Source organism: Symphalangus syndactylus, chromosome 12 (genome assembly GCF_028878055.3).
Source record: "Symphalangus syndactylus isolate Jambi chromosome 12, NHGRI_mSymSyn1-v2.1_pri, whole genome shotgun sequence".
In the NCBI taxonomy this organism is placed as follows: domain Eukaryota; kingdom Metazoa; phylum Chordata; class Mammalia; order Primates; family Hylobatidae; genus Symphalangus; species Symphalangus syndactylus.
The window spans coordinates 40680589-40706527 of NC_072441.2; the positions used below are offsets into that span (position 1 = coordinate 40680589).

Genomic DNA, 25939 nt, shown 5'->3' on the forward strand with positions numbered 1-25939 from the left:
TAACTGCATTAATCTGAAAAGGTAAACCATAAACATTGAAGCAAGACAAATGCTACAGTACTTTTTTTTCCTTTCCTTATGAGGTACTGCTTGTAGCCATAGATTCTCATTTTGGAAACTCTCTATTTTATTTAAAATCAAAAGGTTAGTATTAAAGCAATTCCACAGTACCAACAGAAAAAAGCTAAGATATTTTAAAAACTGTAATTAAACTTGGTTTTTATCCTCCTAAAGTGCTAGTTTTGTTTAATTAAAAGAAGTTTTTCAAACCAAGTTAATATAACCATTAGCATAATAATGATGAATGCTATGTAGCAATATGAAGAAAATGCTGTTAGGTGAACAAAAGCAAAAATTTTTACTGCTGAAGAGAATTCGTATCTGAGGAGTAACTGTATTTTATAGGTCTACTGAAGGTTTGTCCTTAAAATGAAGGGATTTTAAAATAAGGAAGCATGGCTATAGTATGATAACAGCTGAGCACTGTATTATTTAGATATTCCAATGAAAAATCAATTATGATACACTCAAATATAAATGAGTCACTTTTCCAAACACTAATAGTATCCAGTATAATTTTAAAAAATCAACTTTATTCCTTTCATACAGCGGAAAAATACATCATATAGAAACTATTTTTAGCAAAATTTGGTCAGTGAATTCTCAGGGAAAATATTATCACCTAAACCATGTTTAGTGATCTACTGGTGTTTTAAATTTGTTGTTCATCTTCGAGTCTTCCCCATACTTTCTGATTAATGACACTTTCATACTCACTTTGAGTGAGGGCATTCTGGCTTAGAAACAATGGATGAATACTGAGGATTAGGGGAAAAAAAATCAGTGTTAAAATTTTAACAAACAAAGCTGGCAAATATAATTCTCCAATACTACATCTGAGATTAAACTACTATTCATCTTGGAGTGCTTTTTACTAAATTCTGAAAAAATACAAAGCAATGAGTTTATGCCTAAGGAAACTCACTAAGTTTAAAACTTATTTTACTATACCATTAAAGTGTTATTCCTTTTTGTATCTTTAGTTTCTGTCTTGAAACTGAGGAGAAAAGTTATAAAACAAGCAAGTAACATCTACCTTAATTTAAACTAGGCTCTACAGATGCTAAGAATACATTGGAGGAATCTTTCCATAAAGATGCAATGTTGAACTAAAAAGCTCAATGAAAATATACAAAAAAAAAAAAAAAAAAACTAAAAATGAAAATGACATGAATGCATTCTAGATCAGACCATTCTAACTATGCAACCTGAGAGAAAAAAGGATTAGGTTTCTTTCAATACTGTGAGGACAAACAGGAGTTCTACATACATCTATAGAATTTACATATACACCTAAAACAAGGGGTAAGACTGTAATGATGAGACTCTCAATAGGAAAAAAAAATACATCCCCAGTCCCCACCCCTATGTATACTTTAGCTACAAGTATGAATGATCCAGGGTCACCATTTGGGAACAATGCATTCAGTTCTGCCAATACTTAGGAAATATCACATAATGAAAAAAAAGTAACTTGAGAAAATGAGAATGTGGCCAATATATTTTCTGAGATCCAAATATCCAAAGAATTGGTAAAAATGACTCAAAGCGGCCAGGCGCAGTGGCTCACACTTGTAATCCCAGAACTTTGGGAGGCTGAGGTGGGCGGGTCACCTGAGGTCAGAAGTTCCAGACCAGCCTGCCCAACACGGTGAAACCCCGTCTCCATAAAAATACAAAAATTAGCCAGGCACGATGGTGGGTGCCTGTAATCCCAGCTACTGGGCAGGCTGAGGTGGGAGAATCGCTTGAACCCAGGAGGTAGAGGTTGCAGTGAGCTGAGATCATGCCACTACATTCCTCCAGCCTGGGCAACAGAGTGAGACTCCATCCCCCCCCAAAAAAAGAAAAAAAAACACCAAAACCAAAATAGACTCAAAGCTTGAAAACCATAGTAAGTGTTTTTAAATGAAACCAACTAGCCCCTTGGTAATACTAAAAGTATTTTAGAAAATGGAAAACTGAAAATGAAGGTCCTAATAATATATGGAGGCAAGGATGCCTTTCAGAAGAAATCTTTTTTTTTTAAAACTTTTTGTAGAGATGGGGTCTTGCTATGTTGCCCAGGTTGGTCTCAAATTCCTGGACAAAGTGATCTTCCTGGCTTGTTCTCCCAAAGTGTTAGGATTACAGGTGTGAGCCACCGTGCCCTGGCAGAAGAAATAATTTCTTTGCATCACTGCTATTATCCCTCCAATACTGAACAACCACTATTTGTCATAAAAAGAATAGTTATGATCAACTTTTTTTTTTGAGACGGAGTCTCGCTCCCGTCGCGCAAGCTAGAGTGCAGTGGTGCGATCTTGGCTCACTGTGACCTCCACCTCCCAGGTTCAAGCGATTCTCCTTCCTCAGCCTCCCAAGTAGCTGGGATTACAGGCGTGCACCACCACGCCCGGCTAATTTTTGTATTTTTGCCATGTTGACCAGGCTAGTCTTGAAATCCTGACCTCAGGTGATCCACCCGCCTTGGCCTCCCAAAGTGCTAGGATTACAGGCGTGCCCAGCCAGTTATGATCATCTTTAAGAAAGATTATAAATATCTGAAAACAATAAGAAACAAAACTACTAAAACAAATTATGGTATCTCCCTATAGATAGTAATAACCTAATATATTTGAACTTTAAAAAGATACAAAAATAAAGCTATAATAATCCAAGAGTTTCAATATTATACAAAATTTAAGAGCAGCAATATAAAACTAGAAAAAAAAGAAACGAGGCCATTCCACACATTTACAATTTTTGCGTTACTCTGTCAATATACTATTTTAGAATTCATTATGGCAGCCAAATAAAATTCATGGCCTTTTACATTAAAACTTTTTTCTTCAAAAATAAAACTATTGGCTGGGCGCGGTGGCTCACGTCTGTAATCCCAGCATTTTGGGAGGCAGAGCTGGGTGGATCATGAGGTCAAGAGTTCAAGACAAGCCTGGCCAAGATGGCAAAACCCTGTTTCTACTAAAAATACAAAAATCCGCTGGGTGTGGTGGCACATGCCTGTAATCCCAGCCACTTGGGAGGCTGAGACAGGAGAATCACTTGAACCTAGGAGGTGAAGGTAGTAGTGAGCTGAGATCACGTCACTGCATTCCAGTCTGGGTGACAGAGCAAGACTCCATCTCAAAAACAAACAAACAAACAAAACAACAATAACAACAAAAAACTATTTACAGCTAAGGGGTATGCTTTATTAAAAGTTATTCTGTTGCTGCCCCTTCTCCCATCCATTATTGCCTTAATGGGCCATCTTGTAACTAGCTGGTCTCTCTCCTGTGTTAGGGTTACCAGTTTCTCAAATAAGAACACTGGGAAGCATCCCCACTTACCCTTTTCTCTCCTATTCAGACTAATAAATCCAAATAAATAAATTTATTGCCTAAATTGATTTCAAATCTGTCCCTTTTTCATTTTCATAGCCAATGTGTTGGTTTAAGCCCTTGTATCTTGCCTCTGGCAAAAGGCAAATTATTTTTCTGGCATAAGTATTCCCCTCTGCCTTATCCACTATTGTTCACACCAACAAAAGTTATTAAAACACAAATCCGAAACCAGTTTACTCTTTATAATCCTTTAATTTGTCCCCTGCATATATAAAGTTCAATTTCTTATTAAGGTATATAAGGCCCTCTATTATTTGGCCCCGGCTTACCTAATCATCATCTTCCCTCATCATAACCCAGCTATCTGATTTATCTTAGATGGCCATACTCTCATGCCTCCGTGCCTTTCCACTAACTTTTCCGTTTGCGAGAGAAAAGGCCTTCTCTCACCCACTTTCCTACTTACTATAAGCATTAACTCCTACATAAGCAAGTGGTGATATTTACCTGACCTGCCAAGTGGTTATGCCCTCCTTCTAAGAGCTTTCATTGCATACATATATGTTTTGTTTAAGAGCTTTCATTGCATATATGCATGTTTTGTTTATAGCACATATCTCATTGAATTCTTTTTAAAAAATCAATGCATGTGGACATAATAAAAAACAGTATAAAAGGGTTATAAAATAAGAAGTGAACATTTCCTCTGCCTTCTACCCTCCACTTAATAACTTTTTTTTTTAATTTGGAGACAGAGCTCACTCTGTTATCCAAGCTGGAGTGAAGTGGTGTGACCACGGATCACTGCAGCCTCGACCTCCTAGGCTCAAGTGATCCTCCAGTAGCCTTAGCCTCCCAAATAGCTAGGACCACAGGTGTATGTCATCACACCCAGCTTTTTTTTTTTTTTTTTTTTAAATTTTTTTGTAGAGATGGAGGTCTTGGTCTTGCCATTTTGCCCAGGTTGGTCTCAAACTCCTGGCCTCAAGTGATCCTCTCGCCTTCATCGTCCAAAGTGTTGGGATTACAGGCGTGAGCCATCATGCCTGGCCTACGCATTAATATTTAAACTGTGTTTAGTTGTGTTGGTCATTTCCATAAAGATTAATATGGTTGTATCTATAGCTCATGAGATACCAACTTTAAGAGCTCTATTAGTTCCCCTTTCCTTCCAACTTTTATTTATTTTAATTCTTTTAGTGGTTACCTTTGTAACATTAGATATTACGTTTTCATCCAACAAACAGAATATCATATCAACAGTATTCTGGCAGTCCAGTTACCATGCCTATTTTTTCTTTTCTTTTCTTTTTTTTTTTTTTAGATGAGTTTCATTCTTGTTGCCCAGGCTGGAGTGCAATGGCAAGATCTTGGCTCACTGCAACCTCCACCTCCCAGGTTCAAGCGATTCTCCTGCTTCAGCCTCTCAAGTAGCTGAGATTACAGGCATGCACCACCACGCCTGGCTAATTTTGTATTTTTAGTAGAGACGGAGTTTCTCCATGTTGGTCAGGCTGGTCTCGAATTCCCGACCTCAGGTGATCCGCCTACCTCAGCCTCCCAAAGCGGTGGGATTACAGGTGTGAGTCACTGCGCCTGGCTTCCATGCCTATTTTTTCTACTCCTTGAAGACAAGGAGTCTTATTTTTCTTTGATCTTATCCCAGGAAGACATATTTAGTGTATAAATGGAAAGTTTATTTTGATTCTGAGGTGGGTATGTCTAGGAAATGCAGTTGTAAGGCAGTCTGAATTACTTTAAGGGTTTATTTTCGTTTTGAGCATTACAGTCTGCAAATGTGGCAGAAAGTTATAATATGTTTAGATAGAATCTGATCCTAATTTGTAATTATGTAAAAGAACTGACTGCATTTATATTTCATATTAAAAGCAGATATAAAAAATTTTAAATAATATTTTGGGTTCAATTAAATAACTTCATAAAATAAACTTTTAAACTTCTGTTATACAAATACATGAAACATTTATTGATACTTAATTCACTCTATGATCGTAGGTAAGATCTCTATGCCTAAGACTCAACTACGAAATAAAGATAATAACGGAATTTACCGAGCTGTTGTGAGGTTCTGTAAATTAATTCATTTAAAGTGGCTGGAACAGCACCTTCAGATAACAACTTAATGAATGTTAGTGGTTATTATTAAGTAAACATTTATTATTTAGTTTTTTTTTTCTTGAGATGAAGTCTCGCTCTGTTGCCCAGGCTGGAGTGCAGTGGCATGATCTCGGCTCAGTGCAACCTTCACCTCCCAGGTTCAAGCGATTCTCCTGCCTCAGCCTCTGGAGTAGCTGAGATTACAGGAGCCTGCCACCATGCCCAGCTAATTTTTTTTGTATTTTTAGTAGAGACGGGGTATCACCAAGTTAGCCAGGATGGTCTTGATCTCCTGACCGCATGATCCACCCCCCTGCACACGACCTCCCAAAGTGCTGGGATTACAGGCGTGAGCCACCGCCCCCGGCCTATGTTATTATTTAGTATTTCTGCTACTCAGGAGTCTTAGTGATTCTTACATTGAATGTGAACTATTGCTAAACATTATTCATATGTTTAAAAAAAGCTTCTTTGTGAATAATGCTTTTATATTATAATTAGAATATGTTAAAGACATTTAGATTTTTGCTTTGAAGATATCAGTCCATGTAATGATGCTTACAGACACACGACAAAAGTGAAGCTATTTTAAGCAACTGTGAAATTTCTTTAGTGACTACAATTTCACGCACAGTTAGCTTAACCTCCATTTCATCCTTCTATGTTTTACACATCGTAGCATTCTCTTTCTGACAGCCTGTAGCTTAAAAGTTGCCACTGTCTTGAATAATGCTGTTTAAGCTGACTTATGAGTAACTGCAACTGGCTACTCAACAGCCACGCAAATTGAAAACAACTAAATGTTTTGATGCTCTTTTATTGAATTACGAAAAATTACATGATTTATATAAAATGTTATCTGGCTGGGCCTTAAATAAAGCCCAATTTGGGAACATATTCTTGAAAAACATCAAGTGACAGGAGCCATTAAAGTCTGTGGTAAACTGAGAAATAAGGATTTGGTAATTTTAAATAAAAACTAGTAATGAAATTCTATTATTAATATTGTTAAGTACAAATGGCAAAGGGGGCTTTCAGAAAGCCAGCCCAGTGTTTTATATTGAACTCATTCAACTTCTTAAAGTAACTCTGTGAAGCAGGTCTTACTATTAACATTTTCAAAATAAAAGGTAAAATAGCACAGAGGTTTAAAAACCTGGGGCTCTAGAATCAAATAGACCTGAGATAAAACCAGGTTTTGGCATCTAATCACCAGCTAATGGTAGGCAGATTATACCCTAGTTTCCTCTTCTATTAAATAGGGATAAAAGTATTTACATTATAGGGTTGTTGTGAGGATTAAATAATGTAGGTAAAACACTTATCGTATAACCAGTGTAAAATAAACACTAATGTAAGGCAATGTAATTACAACAAAATTGAAGATCCTGGGTAATTTGCTAGCTCAATCACAAAGTCAGTAAGAAGTGAGATGAAAATTAAACTCTCCGCCAGGGTATGGTGGCTCACGCCTGTAATCCCAGCACTTTGGGAGGCCGAGGTGGGTGGATCGTGAAGTCAGGAGATCGAGACCATCCTGGCCAACGTGGTGAAACCCTGTCTCTACTAAAATACAAAAAATAAAAAAATAAAATAATAATAATAGCCGGGCGTGGTGGCATGCACCGGTAGTCCCAGCTACTCAGGAGGCTGAGGCAGGGGAATTGCTTGAACCCAGGAGGCGGAGGTTGCAGTGAGCCAAGATTGCACCACTGTACTCCAGCCTGGCAACAGAGCAAGACTCTGTCACATAAATAAATAAATAAACAAACAAATAAATAAATAGAAAATTAAACTCAACGATTCTTATAAAAAGAGAGAAAGAGATAAACTTCTAATGAGGTACACATGTTAATTAATATTACTTCTGTACTGTCTCTGGCCTGTTGGAGCGCATGCAAATATCAAGGCAGAGTGTAATACACATAAAAAAAGATAATGCTACTATATAAAGCAGGTGACTTAAATTAGTCCAGTTCCAACTAGGTAATGGAGTGGGAAGTGGAGGGCATCCAATTATATTCATAAATTTATGTTATACACTGCTTAGGTCCACTTATTCAATTCTAGTACAGTAAGATTAATATTGAAGATAAGTATTTTTATTATTTTCCTATTATCTGAAAAGTAGATCTTCAAGTGAAAACAAAAGGCTTTTATCAAATCCCTGATCTGTTGAATTATTTGTCAGAAAAAGTAATGGCATGATTTGGTGATCTGCAGCCTATGCTTCTACTGGTATTTTGTGAAGGAGACCAAGATGTTCTAAAACTCAGATAAATCTCTTCTCAACCTGGAGGTTTTTTTTTAAATACTACTTTTAAGCTTTTCTCTTCTCAATTTTTCTTAAGCCTTTGAAATCTGTTACCAGGTGATAGGTTACACATATAAATAAGAGAAGAATATTAGTAGAAAAATTTGAAATAATTGTGATTCGTTTGATAGCTTGCTTTGTTTTTTATAAAGTAATTATTTTTATATTACAAACATATAGCTCAATTTATTTTCAGCTATAATGTTACTTCTAATTTTAAAAATATCATGGTTTCCTCCTATCTGTCATCTGAATAGTAAAAACCAACCAATAAATAATATATTTTATTCTAAACTGACTTTAAAATATGCGTCTCCTTCAATTTTCTGACTAAGTTTGTCATAGAAAATTGAGCTCTACCTTGACAACTGGGTGTGTTGGCTTATGCTTGTAATCCCAGTGACTTAGGAGGCCCAGGGAGAGGACAGCTTGAGGCCAGTAGTTCAAGACCAATTTGGGCAACATGGTGAGACCTTGTCTCTACAAAAATAGAAAATTAGCTGGGGGTGATGATGCATGTCAATAATCCCAGCTACCTGGGAGGCTGAGGTGGGAGCATCATCTGAGCCCTGGAGTTGGAGGCTGCTGTGAGCTATGACTGCACCACTACATTCCAGCCTGGGTGACAGAGGGAGACCCCATTTCTAAAACAACAACAACAACAACAAACAAACAAACAAAAAAACAAAGAAAATTAAGCTCCACTTTAACATTGGTCTTGAGACATTTTTTATTAGCACAACCTTTTTTCCTCCAAATGCAATCTTTCATACATTTTCAAGTGATCAAAACGGCACACATTTATAAAGTGGAAAATGTGTAGTATTTTCCTCTTTAAAATGTGTCAGCTGAAAGGACTTAAAAATTTGATTGTGTTTGACATAATTTATTTCTGTATTTTGTTTCATATAAGTAGTTATAAATAGTAAAAATTTTCATACTAATTCTGTAAGAAGATATTTCCTCTTGATTCAACTAATCCAGGAACTTGAAAGTGGAGTAACAGAAAATATTGCTCCAAATTTTATCACTGGCAAATCTGATAGCTTATATTTCATAGCTATTTTCTTTTACCTTACTTTGTCAATAGCAATTATTATCATGCTATTCTGAGTTCTCCAAATTTTCTATTCTTTCTGGCTTTTATCATCAGCAAACCAGATTACTACTACTACTATTACTGCTGCTGCTGTCATCACCACCTGCAGCAAGTATTTACCTACTACTTGTTATATGCTAGACACAATTTTAAGCAGTGTATGCATATTAACTTATTTAATCCTCATAATCACCCTATGAGACAGGAACTATAATTATCCCCAATTTATAGTTATAAAAACAGACACACAGTAATCAGGTAATTTGTCCAAGAACACTTGCTGAGTAGCAGAGAATATTTGAAGCTAGGCAGTCTGGTTCTATAGTCTATCTTAACCACTAGTCTAAACTTCTTTGTATTTTAATCAAAACTGAACAATAAATTAGGCTGAAATAATTTATTTATTTATTTTATTTTTTTTTTGAGACGGACGGAGTCTCGCTCTGTCGCCCAGGCTGGAGTGCAGTGGCGCAATCTCGGTTCACTGCAAGCTCCGCCTCCCAGATTCACGCCATTCTCCTGCCTCAGCCTCTCCGAGTAGCTGGGACTACAGGCGCCCGCCACCACGCCCGGCTAATTTTTTTTTTGTATTTTTAGTAGAGACGGGGTTTCACCGTGGTCTCGATCTCCTGACCTCGTGATCCGCCCGCCTCGGCCTCCCAAAGTGCTGGGATTACAAGCGTGAGCCACCGCGCCCGGCCAATAATTTGTTTATTATTTCACATAGATAAGTAATTCAGCTAAGTGAATTCTTATCTCCAGAGGTGCTCTGGTTTGGTACCAGCTTGACCTTCAGAATAGTAGTTCAGAAATAAGGCAAGTGTAAATGCAAAAGACTAAAAATGCTAAAACCAATTAAATCAAAATATTTTGAAGGAGGAAGAAAGAAACTACAAGGACCTTGGGAAACCAAGATCTAAAAAAGAAAAGGTACTAACTAAAGAAACAGGGGCATATAGGCCAGTCGCGATGGCTCACGCCTGTAATCCCAGCACTCTGGGAGGCCGAGGGGAGTGGAACACCTGAGGTCAGGAGTTTGAGACCAGCCTGTCCAACATGGTGAAAGCCCCGTCTCTACTAAAAATACAAAAACTAGCCGGGTGTGGTGGCAGGCGCCAGGAATCCCAGCTGCTCGGGCGGCTGAGGCAGGAGAATTGCTTGAACCTGCAGGAGAACTGCTTGAACCTGGGAGGTTGCAGTGAGCTGAGATCCTGCCACTGCACTCCAGCCTGGGCAACAAGAGCAAAACTTTGTCTCAAAACAAAGAGGGGGAGGAGGGAGAGGGGCGGATACAGTTAGGGAAAAAAAAGTTCTAAAATAACATCTGAAAGCAGCTGAAATCATTATGAAGAACCTTGAGTAAGGAAATAATGAAAAAAAGCATCTAGCAACCATAAGCAAGTTCAAGTTCACAGAATTTGCAAGATTATAAAAAGATGAGAAAAATAACCCACTTATTTAACCCACTAAAATACTACACTTAATCTTATACATCTTAGAAAATAGTGAATAGTTCAAAAATTCTAACAGACAAAATATTTATATGTATCCCAAGAAAATCCCAGGAAACAATTTTAATCTGATGGTCATGTACACTTTGAAAAAATACCTATTAAGGTGAGTGGTCAAATTGGAATTACTAAAAAGTTGTGCTAAATAATTAACATTATGTCTTTTTAGATAGATTTGGGATGCTTATGGCATCTTTCTAAGTAAAATGTAGAAATGGGAGATCTATATTTGTAGTTAGATAATTATAACCAAAGAGTGTTACCAATGGCTAAATGCCAACATGGAGACAAGTTTCCTTATTCTTTCAGTTTTTAAAAATATATTTCAGGATATAAGTGAAACATATGAAAAAGATATTTATCAAGTAGCTATAAAGTTAAGTATATTTTCAACATAGCTTTTAAAAAAATCACCTTTTCCGACTTGTTCTTAGTAAAAACAGCCTTATTCAAGGGCAAGAACTTATGAAATACTGTGTGCTAAAGGCTGGAGATTCATAAACATTTAAAAAAATCAAAGAGCAGGCCAGGCGCGGTGGCTCATGCCTGTAATTCTAGCACTTTGGAAGGCCGAGTTGGGTGGATCACCTGAGGTCAAGAGTTTGAGACCAGCCTGGCCAACATGATGAAACCCCATCTCTACTAAAAATACAAAAAATTAGCTGTGCGTGGTGGTGGGTGGGAGGCTGAGGCAGGAGAATCTCTTGAACCCAGAGGGTGGAGGTTGCAGTGAGCCGAGATGGCGCCACTGCACTCCAGCCTGGGCAACAAGAGTGAAACTCCGTCTTGGGGGAGGGCGGAAAAAAATCAAAGAGCATTATTTTTTGGGAGAGAAAGAAAAGCAAAACAATAGATATAATATGGTATAAATCAAAGTATCCCGAAGTGCTTTGGGAATAGAAAAGTGTAGCTAACATAACCTGGGAGTGATACTGGTGGTGTGCAAGGTTGGGGAGAAGTCTAAGAAGATGGGAAGCTGAGCTAAATCTTCTAAATCATCTAAAGTAGAAGTGGTTTACTCTAGTAATTGAGAAATAAAGATACAAAATATCTAGGGGACTGCTTACCTAGTACCTAGCTCTGCTCTTTACCTGAACTGCTTCATCTGTCTGCTTTCCAATACACCATTCTACACAGCTACTATGCAGCTAACAGGTTCTTGCGTTATTCCACAATCCTAGCTAATAAGTGGTTAGTGATCCAACTAGGACAAACAACAATCCTTGTCAAAAAAATTTTTGAAAGCCAGTCAGTAGTGAGACAAAGAATATGCAAAAGCAAAAAAGAGGCTGCAAGAGCCTGTCAGTCTCCGATTTTTAGCTGCTCCTTCCTCCCAGGTTGCTGCTCAACTGTGGAGTCTATGAGTCAAGAGATTAACTACTTTCCTTAAACCAGCTAAAACGGTTGGACAAGGAAGTTCATATACAAGATCAATGGGAAGAGTTATACTCAACTGGACTGGGTATCTTTAGCCTTCTATCTTAAGATTCAACATATAAAGCTGAAGTCACTTATATTCCTTAGTAAATACTAACTGTATAAAAACAGTACTAAAATTTAAGTACGTTTTGTTTCATTAGTTCACATTTTCTTCAAGCTACAAATTAGTTATGATTTTTACAATAAGTCAACATCCTTACCAATAATGTCTGTAAATTATACCTGGGTTATGAGCAAAGCTATTTAAAATAGTAGTAAAATAACTGATCAAAAATCTCATTCTAGCTTGTATTTGAGATGCTGAGTAGGTCTTTTATGATCAAAACTGGAAGGGAGGGAGACCAAATAAAAATAGTGGAATATCAATCAGCACAATGACAAGGGGTTTCAAAGACATTTTCTGCTTTTTTGGGAATAATTTCTAACAAAAATTTTATGCTTCTGGCTACCAAAGGCTAAATTCAGTTTGTTCAAAAAGTGACCATTACTAAAAATGAGTCTCATCCTTCGATAGACCTACATAAAGCATCCAACTAATTAAGAAGCAAAAATGAATGTCCTAGTAACTTTTTTTATTATATACAAATAGCTAAAGCACTCTATATAAACTCTGACTTTCTCTTCTTCTTTTTTTTTTTTTGAGACAGAATCTTGCTCTGCCGCCCAGGTTGGAGTGCAGTGGTGCGATCTCGGCTCACAGCAACCTCTGCTTCACAGGTTCAAGCGATTCTCCTGCCTCAGCCTCCTGAGTAGCTGGGACTACAGGTGTGTGCCACCACACCCAGCTAATTTTTTGTATTTTTAGTAGAGATACGGTTTCACCGTATTAGCCAGGATGGTCTCAATCTCCTGACCTTGTGATCTGCCCGCCTCAGCCTCCCAAAGTGCTGGGATTATAGGGGTGAGCCACCACACCCAAGTTGACTTTTTAAAGAATTTATACTCACAATGATTCCACACACACAGAGCCATGTTTAAATATATGTATCTTTTTTGAGACAGGGTCTCTCTCTGCTGCTCAGGCTGGAGTGCAGTGGCATGACCTCAGCTCACTGCAACCTCTGCCTCCCAGGCTCAAGCTATCCTTCCACCTCAGCCTCCTGAGTAGCTGGGTACTATAGGCGTAAACCACCACACTTGGCTAATTTTTTTATTTTTTATAGAGATGGGCTTTCACCACATTACCCAGACTTAAGTATTTTTACTGCAAGGCACTAGTCTACATAGTAGACTTTTACTTTTATTGACAACTAAATTAAACTGTGATTTTAAATTAAGCCTTAAGCCAGAGTTGAGTGACACAGAAAAGTATATTATATATATTGTGTTATCCATGATCATGTACCAAAATCCAGAGAACAATACTGCACAGATTAAATCTAGCACTATTTCTATACTTGCATGTGGTTTGCATCTGAATGGGAGGATTGCCCAACATGCCATACTTTTATATTTCTGGTAATATTTTTTAAGTGTTTTTTGCTATGTTTTGGTTTCACTAGTCTTACTAAAAAAAAAAAAAATTCAGCAGTTTTGTGCAGAGTGCTAGTCAATGCTAATAAAAAGTACATCTTAGAGATTAGGGGCTAGGAGCAAAGTTAAAAACACTGGATTCAGTGTAAAAGATGCATTAAGACAGGCTTACTTGTACTTAGATACGATAATCACTCCAGCTTGTAATTTGCTGGGCATATATTAATTAGCAGATCTACTTTTATTGCTGAGCTGCAACTGCTGAAATGTGTCAAGATACAACATATAGATCCATTAATAATGAAAACTGAATAGGAATATAATTAATTTTAAAAGTGTGTGGTGCAAGTTTGGTTCTACTAAAATTATACCAAAAAACTGGGGTATTATGAAGAACTACTAAGAAAAGGCAGTAAGTAAAAATAGCTTTTACATGCATTTGGTTTACAGTTTCAGCAGATCTGCTGCCAAATAGCAGACCTCTCAATTTACCCTAATCACAAGGGGGTGGGTGTGGTAAACACTGTTTACTATAAAATGCCCCTTGTTCTTCAGTCCTTCTGAGGACCAAGAATGTTGGTTGAGTAGTAGTACAGCCCATAGAACAGCTTAAAGATAAGGAGAGGATGGCTCATACAGATTTATTCAGCAATTTGTCCCATGTGAATACTTCAGCAAAAAGAACAGAGGGGCAGCAAAAGGTCTACTAAACTAGTTAAGTTGTATGTCTTAAATCTATTTAAAATCAAGTTTTAAAAACTTGTTTAGATTTTATTTATATGCAAGAAAAAGACTAACTTACATGTAAAGAAATCTTCTAAACATTAAAATGTTTTACTGGTATACGTGAACCAGTAAAGTGAAAAACATGTAAGGCTTTGCAAGCCATTTTTGAGATACTTGGAATTTCAGGTTCACATACGGAGAAATCAAGGGTTAAATTTTGGCTGAATACTAACATTTCAAAGCTTGCCTGCTTGTTTTTCTTTTAGAACTCCGAAAATGTACTTACTGTTAAAAACAAACCTTTACTACCAATAATAATAACACATCATTATGTCTGAAAGCTTTACAAACCATAATACTTCAAACAGAATTCAGCATGTACAAGTCAAAGACAGTACTGGAAGGAAACAACAGAAATATGCTAACATTTTTTTCTCACCACAAACACAGGTATCTTACCAATTTAGTTTTAACTGGATAACACAAATCATCTTTCCAGTCTACTTTATAATTTAAATAGATCTAACAGTTTTGACGAAAATATTTAAAAGATGAGCAAGTTCACTATTAATTTGTTTGAACAGCAGGTTTTAAAACATAGTAGGTTTACCTGGAGAGACTGAACTACCTATCCTTGGCTCTGTTTTCAGATGTTAATGGTGAGGTTAGGTGTCTCAAATTACTGGCAATAGGTGTGTAAACTAACAGTCCATATTCTTTTTAACCAGATTTAATGTTATAATTTATTGTAGACAATTAAGTGCCAGGTATTATGTGCTTTACTTTCATTTCAAGTTTCATCCAACACTGGGTTCTTACTATAAATGAACAAAAGCACCTATTATTTTTTGGCTTCATTTGGCCAGAAGTTAGGAAGACTGGAGAACTATAGGATCAAAGCATGTTATAGGGATTCTACTTCCCCTTTGCTTGAAAATCATGGTGGAATGGGATCCTGGTATGGAACCATACTTTTCCTTCATATTTGCTTTGATTGAACTAATAGGCCAGACAAGAAATCAGTTGAGTTTTACTAAAACATGTAAAAGCTAGAGGCTTCTTTACACTTAAATTGATTAAGCAACTTACATTTTACCTTATCTCAACTAAACTATCCAACGGAAGGAATATACTAGAAAACAGTACCTTTTTGGTTTCAAATTGTGCTTCCTCCTGACAGCATCCTCTGCAATCAGGATCCAGCTGAAGCAGGCTGAACTGTCCGAGAAGATCACAAGAGCTGCAGAGCAAGTTGCTAGAAAAGCCTAACTCTCTGCATGCCTCCGATGAGAATTCTGCGCCAAAAGCAGACACCTGAAAATAAAAAATGGGAAATAAAACACAATTCCATATTTATATTACAAAGCTTTCCAAAAAGAGAACATGGGGTTGTCAAAAACTAACACATTGAAGACAAGTTACTGAAATGTTTCATTTGGAGATAAATTCTTTTAAATTTTAATTTAATTTTATTTTTTTTTGAGATGGAGTCTCGCTGTCACCAGGCTGGAGGGCAGTGGTGCAATCTTGGCTCACTGCAACCTCCGCCTCCTGAGTTCAAGCGATTCTCCTGCCTCAGCCACCCTAGTAGCTGGGATTACAGGTGCACACCACCATGCCCAACTAATTTTTGTATTTTTAATAGAGATGGGGTTTCACCATGTTGGCCAGGATGGTCTCGATCTCTTGACCTTGTGATCCGCCCACCTTGGCCTCCCAAAGTGTTGGGATTACAGGCATGAGCCACCTCGCCCAGCAATAAATTCTTTTCTAAACTCTGTAACCTTACATAATAGTCTGGTTTCTCCCACCTCCCCACAAGCTTTTTTTCTTAAACATCTATCATCTTTCGGCTTAGCTAAAATATGGATTAACAAGAAAAGATATGTCATTGTTCATGATGTTTATTACATAAATATTTTCTTAAAGATTTATTGTTTTAAAAAGGAATTTTCTTATAAGAAAAAATAATTTTTGTTTCATTTTAAGAACTCAACATCTGTTCATATGGGTCTATGGAGTAAGATTAACTGTAGGGTTTATCTACAGTCGCATCCAGCAGAAGAAGGACGGGAAAGGGGATGGTGCAGGCAAGTGCACACCACAACTCAAACTTTTGGTTTTAGGTAATAGTGCCACCACTTACATGATGTGTGACCCTGGGCAAACTATCCTCCCCAAGCTTTAATTTCCTCACTCATAAAGTAAGAGGCAATACTTCCTACATAAAACAGATTGCTATGGTTACTTTACATAAATCATTACATTTAATCAAAGATGATTTAGTCAATCAGAATGGCTGACAAAAGTAGGCTTTCAACAATATTCTCTTCCCTCATCCATTCTTTTTTACCTATCAGTGAATGTGGTATACCTCCACTTGTCTAAGGCCAATCCCTCTACTTGCTCTTTGGATTCTATCTTAACAGATACTTCATTTCATCAGTACTTCAACCTTTAGGTATATTTAAGCCCTATGGTCCTAACTGCTCTTCCCACGTTCTGTCATTTCTGAATTGTTACTATAGCTTGGTTTCTATTATCTTTATTTTTTCCTAACTCCCCAAACTCATTAATATAGCCTGGTTTCTGCTCCTACTACTCCACAAAATTTGCCCAAAATTACCAAATGCAAAGGCATTCAAAACTGTTCTGCTTCAACTACCCCGTCCAAGGGCCTGTCCTCCTTTTCTTTTCTCTTCTATGCATCTCTTAAATGCTATTGTTTCCCACAGTTCTGTTTTTGGCTCTCTCTTAGCTTTACATGCCTTCCATTTATTACTGCATATTTATCTATGGCTTCAGATATGCATTTATTGAAAACTCTCAAGTATTTTTCTTGAATGTCAGGCTTCCAAAGCCAACAGTCCACTCAACATCACATTTAGGTGTTGAATATGCATTGCAAGTTCAAAATCTGCAACAGTGAAACTTACATTTTTCTTAAATCTATTCTTCCTAAGGTATTCAGTATCTTAGTAAAATGGCACCATTTCTCTGACAAGCTAGTTGCCCAGATCAGTCATCCTACTGACCTACACTCCATATTCTTCACCATTCTCACAACCAATTAATATATTTTCATAATTCTCTTAAAAAGCTAAGTCTTTTCCTGCCTCAGTGGCTTAAATGCTCACTGCCAAGGCTACTTCTCATTACTTCCTCAATTCCTCCTGCTATAAGGAATTCCTATAGTACCTTGAAGTATAAAAGCCCTACTCAAACACACTTTTGCTCACAGTCTCCCCTATATTTAAGGTTCTATTTCCACTTCTTCACCTTGTAACAGCCTACTTATTTTCAATAATCTAATGAGTATTAGTCTTTTAGGAAGCTTTCACTGACCAAAAAAATCAGATCTCAATCATTAGCCATAGTACTTTTCTTCTCCAAGAAAGTTGGGCACAGCTGTAAAACAGTACCATTTGTGACACTGTACTATGTAAATCTGACTCCTCAACAATATTACGAACTCTTCTGAGGGAAAGCATTAAGTTGTTTCTCTGTCTTTCCCTCACTTGTGACAGTTTTCATATATCTGTTGGATAAATAAATTGGACAAAGCCATAGCTTCAGGTAGGGGAAATTTCAGATTGACTGCAACTGACTGATCTTCTAAACTAAGGGTCTGCAAACTTTATGTGAAGGGCCAGATAATTATGTTAGGCTTTTGTGGCCATATGGTTTATGAACAACTATTTAACTCAGCTATGGCAGCACAAAAACTAGTCACAGATAACACATGAATGAATGAATGAGTGTGTCTGTGTTCCAATGAAACTTTGTTTTATTTTGTTATTTATGTTAATTTGTTCTACAAAAATAGGGTTGACTGAATTTGGCCCACCAGCTGCAGTGTGTCAATTCTTTTCTAAACTCACCAGGTAGATTAATATCCAGTGGCATTTCCCAATGAAAAGAAAATGTAAGTACTTGTTGGCATATTCACCCAAAATGCTAATTTGATATTTTATACATCTTTAATCCTATCTCTGTAATAATATATGTATAATTTTTCAAAACAGATGAAACATCCCAGCCTAGTGGGAGGGATCTGTGGCTTTATTGGTTAATTTGTGTGGTTGATCTCTCTAGTTTAACTATAAGACACTTGCTACCATACTAGTACTTTGGGTAATTTCTCCATCCGTAAAGTGATCTGCCTCATCTATTTCACAGGTTAATTTGAAAATCAAATGTAACAATGAGCAGATTGTGTTTTCCAAAGACAAGACAATCAATATGTATCAAAGGCTGCATCAATGTGTACATATCATTTCACAGGTTCTTACAATGTCAGTCCTCCACTGAGAAGTGGGGTCTATGTTCCCTCCCCTTGAATCTGGGCAGGGGCCATGACTGTTCTGAACAACAGAGTTTAAAGGAAGTTATGTGATTCTGAGGGTAGGTCGTAAAAGAGCAAACAGCCTCTGCCAGGCTAGTATTCTTTCTTTCTAGGAACATCAACTTTGGAACTTAGCCAATCTGCTGTAAAGAAGTCTATACTAGAGAGACAATATCGAAGGGCCCATGTAGAGAGCAACTGAAAACTCCAGCTGACAACCAGTATCAGCTACTAGACATGTGAGTAAACCACCTTCAGATTTCAGGCCCCAGTGTTTCAACTGAGGTCTGAGACACCATAGAACAGACAAGCCATCCCTGCTGTGCCCTGTCAGAATTGCTAACTCACAGGATTTGAAAGCAAAATAACCAATTGTTTTACACCACTAAATTTTAGGGTAATTCTGTTTTGCAGCCATACTTACTGAAAGAGGCAATAAGAGTGAAATCACTTTGGAAATTGTGAACTCCTTAACAAACGTATAAAACTGTTACCAAAACCTTTTAAACAAGAAAATAAGAACCTCAAATGAATAATCATGCAATTATACTATTTGGTTTTATTCTGGCATTTACGGAGCACCTACTGACAGGTAGCATGACTAGGCAAAACATCATGTATTTCAAAGTCTCAACACACATCTAGATTCAAATGCCATCACAGAGCAACCTTATTTCTAAACAGGGAGTATTATCATTTATCTCGTGGAGTTTTGAGGATTAAAGAAGCAAGTGCACAGAAAGCATCTAGCATCCCGCCCAGTACACAGTAGGTACTGAATACATGCTGGTATTAGGCTCACCTTCCACTGTGAAAGCACACTTAAAAATTACAAAACACTATATAAATGTTTTTATCACTATACTAGACATGGGATAAAAGATAAGTATAGGGGAGATACAAGGTATCGAGTTTCTTAAGTAAACTACTTTTTTCTAGCTGTTCTATCACTGGTTTTGCAGACTTAAGGCTTTGAATTTAAGGACATCAGAAAGTATTTTTAAGTACCTGACAGATAAATGCTAATATACGAGAGTTTGATATTATTCCTGCCATCCTTTTATTGCCAAAAGTAACTGATTGGCATTTAAATTTGCAACATTAAGATCAAATATTAGGGGGGAGGGACAGCATTAGGAGATATACCTAATGCTAAATGACGAGTTAATGGGTGCAGGAAATGAACATGGCACATGGATACATATGTAACAAACCTGCACATTGTGCACATGTACCCTAAAACCTAAAGTATAATAATAAAAAAGATCAAATATTAAATTTTAGATTAATTAGCCACACTTGCAAGAAGGACAAAGATTCAAAGGACAGGGTTCCTGGCTAGGACAACCATTTAGCTTTCTCTATTTCAAAGCAAAATTGACAAATTAAGAGGCTCGGCTGGATGCAGTGGCTCACGCCTATAATCTCAGTGCTTCGGTAGGCCAAGGTGGGTGGATCACCTGAGGTCAGGAGCTCGAGATCAGCCTGGCCAACATGGTGAAACCCCATCTCTACTAATAATACAAAAAAATTAGCCAGGGGTGGTGGTGCACACCTGTAATCTCAGTTACTCGGGAGGCTGAGGCAGGAGAATTGCTTGAACCTGGGAGGTGGAGGTTGCAGTGAGTTGAGATTGCACCATTGCACTCCAGCCTGGGCGATAAGCGTGAAACGCCATCTCAAAAAAAAAAACCAAAAAATGAAAACAGGCTCTATTCCCTCCTTCTCCATGCATTACTCATTGTTTTATTTTTCCAGTATTAATGAGTTCCTTCTAGATGAGAGTTGGCAGCAGAGAAACTGGGTTAACTATACTATACCATTACCTTAAAAATCTGATCTAGCTATATATTTTGTTACACTTACACCTACATATTCATTGTCTCTTTACTAGTCTTTATTAACTCTGAGGAAACCCAGAGGTTTCTCATGTAATTCTGAGCAAACTTCAAATCTGAGACAAAAGCAAATAGATGGGATTACAGAATGAACTCTATGAAAATGAATACCAGAAACATGGCCATTACAGCAAGCTCTTATAAAGCAGCAGATATTTTGTTAAGTACTTTACATTGGCCGGGCGCGGTGGCTCACGCTTGTAATCCCAGCACTTTGGGAGGCCGAGGCGGGCGGATCATGAGGTCAGGAGATCGAGACCATGGTGAAACCCCGTCTCTACTAAAAAATACAAAAAATTAGCTGGGCGTGGTGGCGGGCGCCTGTAGTCCCAGCTACTCGGAGAGGCTGAGGCAGGAGAATGGCGTGAACCCGGGAGGCAGAGCTTGCAGTGAGCCGAGATTGCGCCACTGCACTCCAGCCTGGGCGACAGAGCGAGACTCCGTCTCAAAAAAAAAAAAAAAAAAAAAAAAAAAAAAAAGTACTTTACATTATTATTCCATCTAATCTTAACCATCTTGTGAAACAGGTATTGTTATCACCATTTTATAAAGAAAGAAACAGGTTTAGGATAGTTAAGGTAATTTGTCTAAGACCACACAGGAAACAAGAGATGACAGCAACAAGATTCTAATTCTGGCCTGCTCTCTATGCCCCTAACCACTGTTACTGACTACCATATTTCACAGAATCCATGATACACCATTATCGTATGTACCACTAATAACAAAAGCACCAACAATTTTAACTGTGTGATCCATAAGGCCCAGCGAGATATTAACCTGTGAAGAAATGGAGTGGGGGGCATCTCAGAAAGAATGATACACAATTATCATTCTATACCGCTTTTTAGTGTAGTGCCTTTTTGAACGAGAAAATATTATATATGATCTGAATGAAGGATTGAATATATCACTTAGTTCTGGGGAGTGTTAATAAACAGCTCCCTTAGACTGTACTAAAATATCACTTTTCTACTGCTTATTTAGGCATACTCAATGTGTTTTCAGATTAAATCACTTTATATCCAGTTGTTATCTCATAGAAATATTGACAAATATGCAGTTATTAACTTGAAATTAAAGCAGAGTAGACAATGATAAAAACTCAACTTGTCAAGTATAAGAAACTCAGAGATATCAATTAACAAAATACGAGTGCAGTCCCAATGACAGTTTCATCCATAGCAGTATCTCAATCTCAAAGTGTCAAGAAATTGTTCCCTCATCCCCCTTTAATTCCTATGGGAGGTTCCAAAGATTTCACTACTGCCAACTACTTATGCCACCTGATCTTTTTTTCCCCTTGGGCTAACTGCGACATGCAGTTTCCAACTTCTTACTGTTTTTTCAACAATTATCTATACTCCTTTTCATTTTCAAGGTTTTTCTTGCTTTCTTTTCTTAAAAACACTAGTTACTACAGAAGAGACATGAATAAACCTTAGGGAAGTTATAACAGTTCAATAAGGGTGAATTGTCCAGTATTCTTTCTTTTCTGAGTCATTTTTGTATTTTTGAGAGTGGTTGGGCTTCCTCACTGCTCTATACAAATTGCAAATACCCTGATGACTTTGATGGCATGGAGCAACAACACAAATGAACTGGGGCCATTTACACTTCAGAGGGATTTAAATGAACAAATACATATGAGACACAACGAAGGGAATATAAAATAAAAATGGTCCCTGTATTCCCTTTGGCTACATTCTAATTGGCACAGGGACAGGAGGAGTGGAGGGATACTGACACACACGCACAGAGCTATGATTTGGTTAAGACCATGTGGATTTGTGTAATACAGTATAAAGGTATGATGATACAAGGCCAGGGATGGTGGCTCAAGCCTGTAATCCCAGCACCTTGGGAGGCTGAGGCGGGTGGATCACGAGGTCAGGAGTTTGAGACCAGCCTGGCCAACATGGTGAAACCCCGACTCCGCTAAAGATACAAAAAATTGGCTGGGCGTGGGGGAGCGTGCCTGTAATCCTAGCTACTCGGGAGGCTGAGGCAGGAGAGTCGCTTGAACCCGGGAGGCGGAGATCGCACCACCGCACTTCATCCTGGGTGACAGTGTGAGATTACGTCTCAAAAAAAAGGTATGATGATACAATATGCAAGGGAGAAATTACATCTAACTTTGCAAGTCTGGAAGTGGAATGTGAGTTAAGCTTTGCATTCTATTGAAACATCTTAGTTCAGGGAGAAAGAGATAAAGAAACAAAGGCCGAGAGTAAATTAATTTGCCTTAGTCAGTTATTAGAAGTTAAAACTAAAAAATACATTTCGTTAAAGTAGTGTACTTTCCACTAAATTATATGTCATGAGTATGAATTCAATAGGCAGAGTTTGAGAGAGAAAGGCTGCGTATGATGGCTGTCTTTGGGAATATTTGGTGGAATGGTGTGGCTGTGGCTGATAACCCAGTAGTTTTATTTGATGGCTTACTGTGTTGTAAGTTAGGATGTTCCATTCTGTAGGGGTCACATTTACAAAAAAATGGGTAAGTTGATTCCTGCCTCAAAAGGTTTCAGTCTGGCTGGGCGCAGTGGCTCACGCCTGTAATCCCAGCACTTTGGGAGGCCGAGGCAGGCAGATCATGAGGTCAAGAGATCAAGACGATCCTGGCCAACATGGTGAAACCCCGTCTCTACTAAAAATACAAAAATTAGCTGGGCATGGTGGTGTGCACCTGTAATCCCAGCTACTTGGGAGGCTGAGGCAGGAGATTCGCTTGATTCCGGGAGGTGGAGGTTGCAGTGAGCCGAGATCACGCCACTGCACTCCAGCCTGCAACAGAGCGAGACTCCATTTCAAGAAAAAAAAAAAAAAGGTTTCAGTCTAACATGTACTTACTAGCTAGAGCTGCACAGCTACCACAAATTTTTGAATCATATCTAAGGCAGAGTCCAAGCATGTGTATTTTTTAACCTCTCCTCCTCCCAACAATTTTCATCTACATACCTCCAGTTGGGATCACTGATAATAGAGCTCTATGAAGGTAACTGAAGCTGATTTTAATAGTTTCCAAACAGATTTCATACTTCCAGGTTTTCAGAACTTTGCTTGTGGATTCTCTAATTCACTCATCAAACGTGTCACTTATACATCAAGTATAGTACTACTCTGTATATATGTCACTAGAGATAACACAGTCAACAGGAAAGACAGGGTATTTCCCTTTGGGGGTGGGTGGGAGAATGCCAAAGAACAAGAAATTATTAAAGAAAACTATGGAACGTATCTCAGAGAATAAATATTGATCACCATTGGAGCACACAGAAATACTCTTAATCCAAACCTGAGGTATAGCAAAGCTTTGTTGGAGGAAGTTCTCTGCTAAGAACAGAAAGAGAGTAAGTAGAAGACAGCCATTTTTGTTGTAGGGTAGGAGAAAGGGAGGAAAGGATGAGAAGCTGGGAAGCGGCTTCTAGGTAATGAAAACACCATGCTCAAAGGTCTGGTGAGGGAGAATACAGTATGTGAAATAAGCTAAACAAGTGATGCCAATTCTCCACTTGTACATTTCTGCTCTCCTAATAGAAGTAAATGTTGGGGAATAAGCCTGGATAGACAAAAAAGTGCCTCCTTAAGGAACATTGAGGAAGACAGACTTCACCTTAAAAACAATAAGCAGCCACTGAAGAGTTTTAATCATGACAGATTTAAGTTTTAGGCAGATCACTTGATGCACTGTAGAGATTGGAAATGAAATAATGAGATGGGAGACTAGTTAAGGAAGCTGTTGTAATTCTAGGCAAAGATAGTGGCCTGAATATAAGTACTAACTGTGGAAACAGAATTATTAAGTGGACTGGCTTAGAGATTTTTAAGGCTTTAACGACTCAATGAATTCAGAGAGTGAAAGGAAAGAGGATTTAAAATGACTATTTTTTTTTTTTTGAGACGGAGTCCCGCTCTGTTACCAAGACTGGAGTACAATGGTGCGATCTCGGCTCAGTGCAACCTCCACCTCCTGGGTTCAAGTGATTCTCCTGCCTCAGCCTCCCGAGTAGGCATGTGCCACCACGCCCAGCTAATTTTTATATTTTTACTAGAGACGGGGTTTCACTGTGTTGGCCAGGCTAGTCTTGAACTCCTGACCTCAGGTGATTTGCCCACCTCAGCCTCCCAAAGTGCACAGGAATGAGCCACCACACCTGGCCAAAAATAACTAATTTTTGGCTTGGGCAATTGGGAAGCTGACAAAGGCAAAGCCAACCATTTAGATTCTGAATACAGCCAGGGATAATTCAAAGGGTGAACCAAGAGGCTGTTATTTCTGAGGAAAGAGATGTTTATGGCCTGAATGATTAACAATAAGTGGATGGATTTGAGATATTTAGGAATTAAAATCAGTAAGTTTCAGTAATTCCCTGGATATGAGATATGTAAGGAAAGGAGTCAAATATGACATCCAAATTTCTGGTTTGGATGCTGTGAACAGTCACTGTGGTACAATGTTTAATTAATTCCTATCATTATTACATATGGAATTAGTTAATTCCATAAATTCCTCCTATCCTGATATGCACACTTTGCAAAGTGACTCTGTCATTCCTCCCATGTAGAGATGGAATCTATTTCCCCATCCTTGAAATGTGAACTAGTCTTGTGACTTGCTTTGACAAATATGTGATGGAAGTAATATATGTGATTTCCAAGGCAAGGCTTTAGAAGGCATTGTAGCTTTTGCTCTTTTGGAGTGCTGCCCTGAGAGTGCCATGAAAACAAGTTGGTCTAGCCGACTGGAGGATGAGAGGTCACATGGAACAGAACCAAGTCCTCGAGCTGACAGCACCAACTATGAACAGTGGTAACCCTGGAACCTTTCAGTTTAGCTGACCTACTAGGTCAACAAAAAGCGTAAATGAGGCCAGGGGAAAACCAACATAGGTGGAGTAGTTCTACCCCACTGACCCAGAATTATGAGAAATCATTGCTGTTTTAAGCTACTAGGTTTTAGGGCGGTTACACAGCTATAGACAACTGACAGTCAAAGAGGGAGATCAAAAAAAGACAACCGGAAATGTTATCTCAAATGACCTAAAGATGTGCAAAAACCCTTAAACAGTAGAAAGTTTAGGGAGAGGTGATCCAGTAATTCCTAGCACCAAATGCCTGAATAACAAGAGAATTGGAATGTTAGAGAAGTTAAGAACCTTTTGGATAAAGTAGCCAAAACAAACAAACTGCCAGGATGCTTTCAAGCTCTTTGAGAAAGGTAAGTACAGGTGTTCATAGAGGACTCCGGTGTAGTCCCTAACACCCTCAACCTTGGATGAGTAAATTAAACCAGGTCTCCTTATTAGAGACTACCCGAAGAATTAAGCTAGGATAAAAAAAGTAAAAGCTTTCAGCACTGTGCCTAAAATTTCATTATTTACACAGTAAAACATGGATATGAGAAGAAATAAGTTAAAAGTACACTTTTCCCATTCAAAGGTATTGGTATTCTGCCAATAGAGAAAAATGAAATAAAAAACGCTGCCTTATTTTAAAGAAGACAAAGAACATCATTTAAAAAAACAACTTCAAAAATAAATTATACTTTGGTATAGATAGCTCCTTTTACTCCAACAACATTGTTCAAAAGCACAAAGCGCACTCAAGCGCAGCCAGCCGTATATGA

The 25939-nt window shown here is 37.9% G+C and overlaps 1 protein-coding gene across 4 annotated transcripts in view; it reads right to left on the reverse strand.

Annotated features, from left to right (window-relative positions):
• SELENOF (selenoprotein F) overlaps window positions 1-25939 on the reverse strand; it is a 50941-nt gene that overhangs the window by 24030 nt on the left and 972 nt on the right. For all 4 annotated transcript variants that reach the window (XM_063624319.1, XM_063624321.1, XM_063624318.1 and 1 more), the window contains exon 2: window positions 15214-15381. In XM_063624319.1, coding sequence (XP_063480389.1) covers window positions 15214-15381 — 168 coding nt within the window. The remainder of the gene's footprint in view (window positions 1-15213; window positions 15382-25939) is intronic.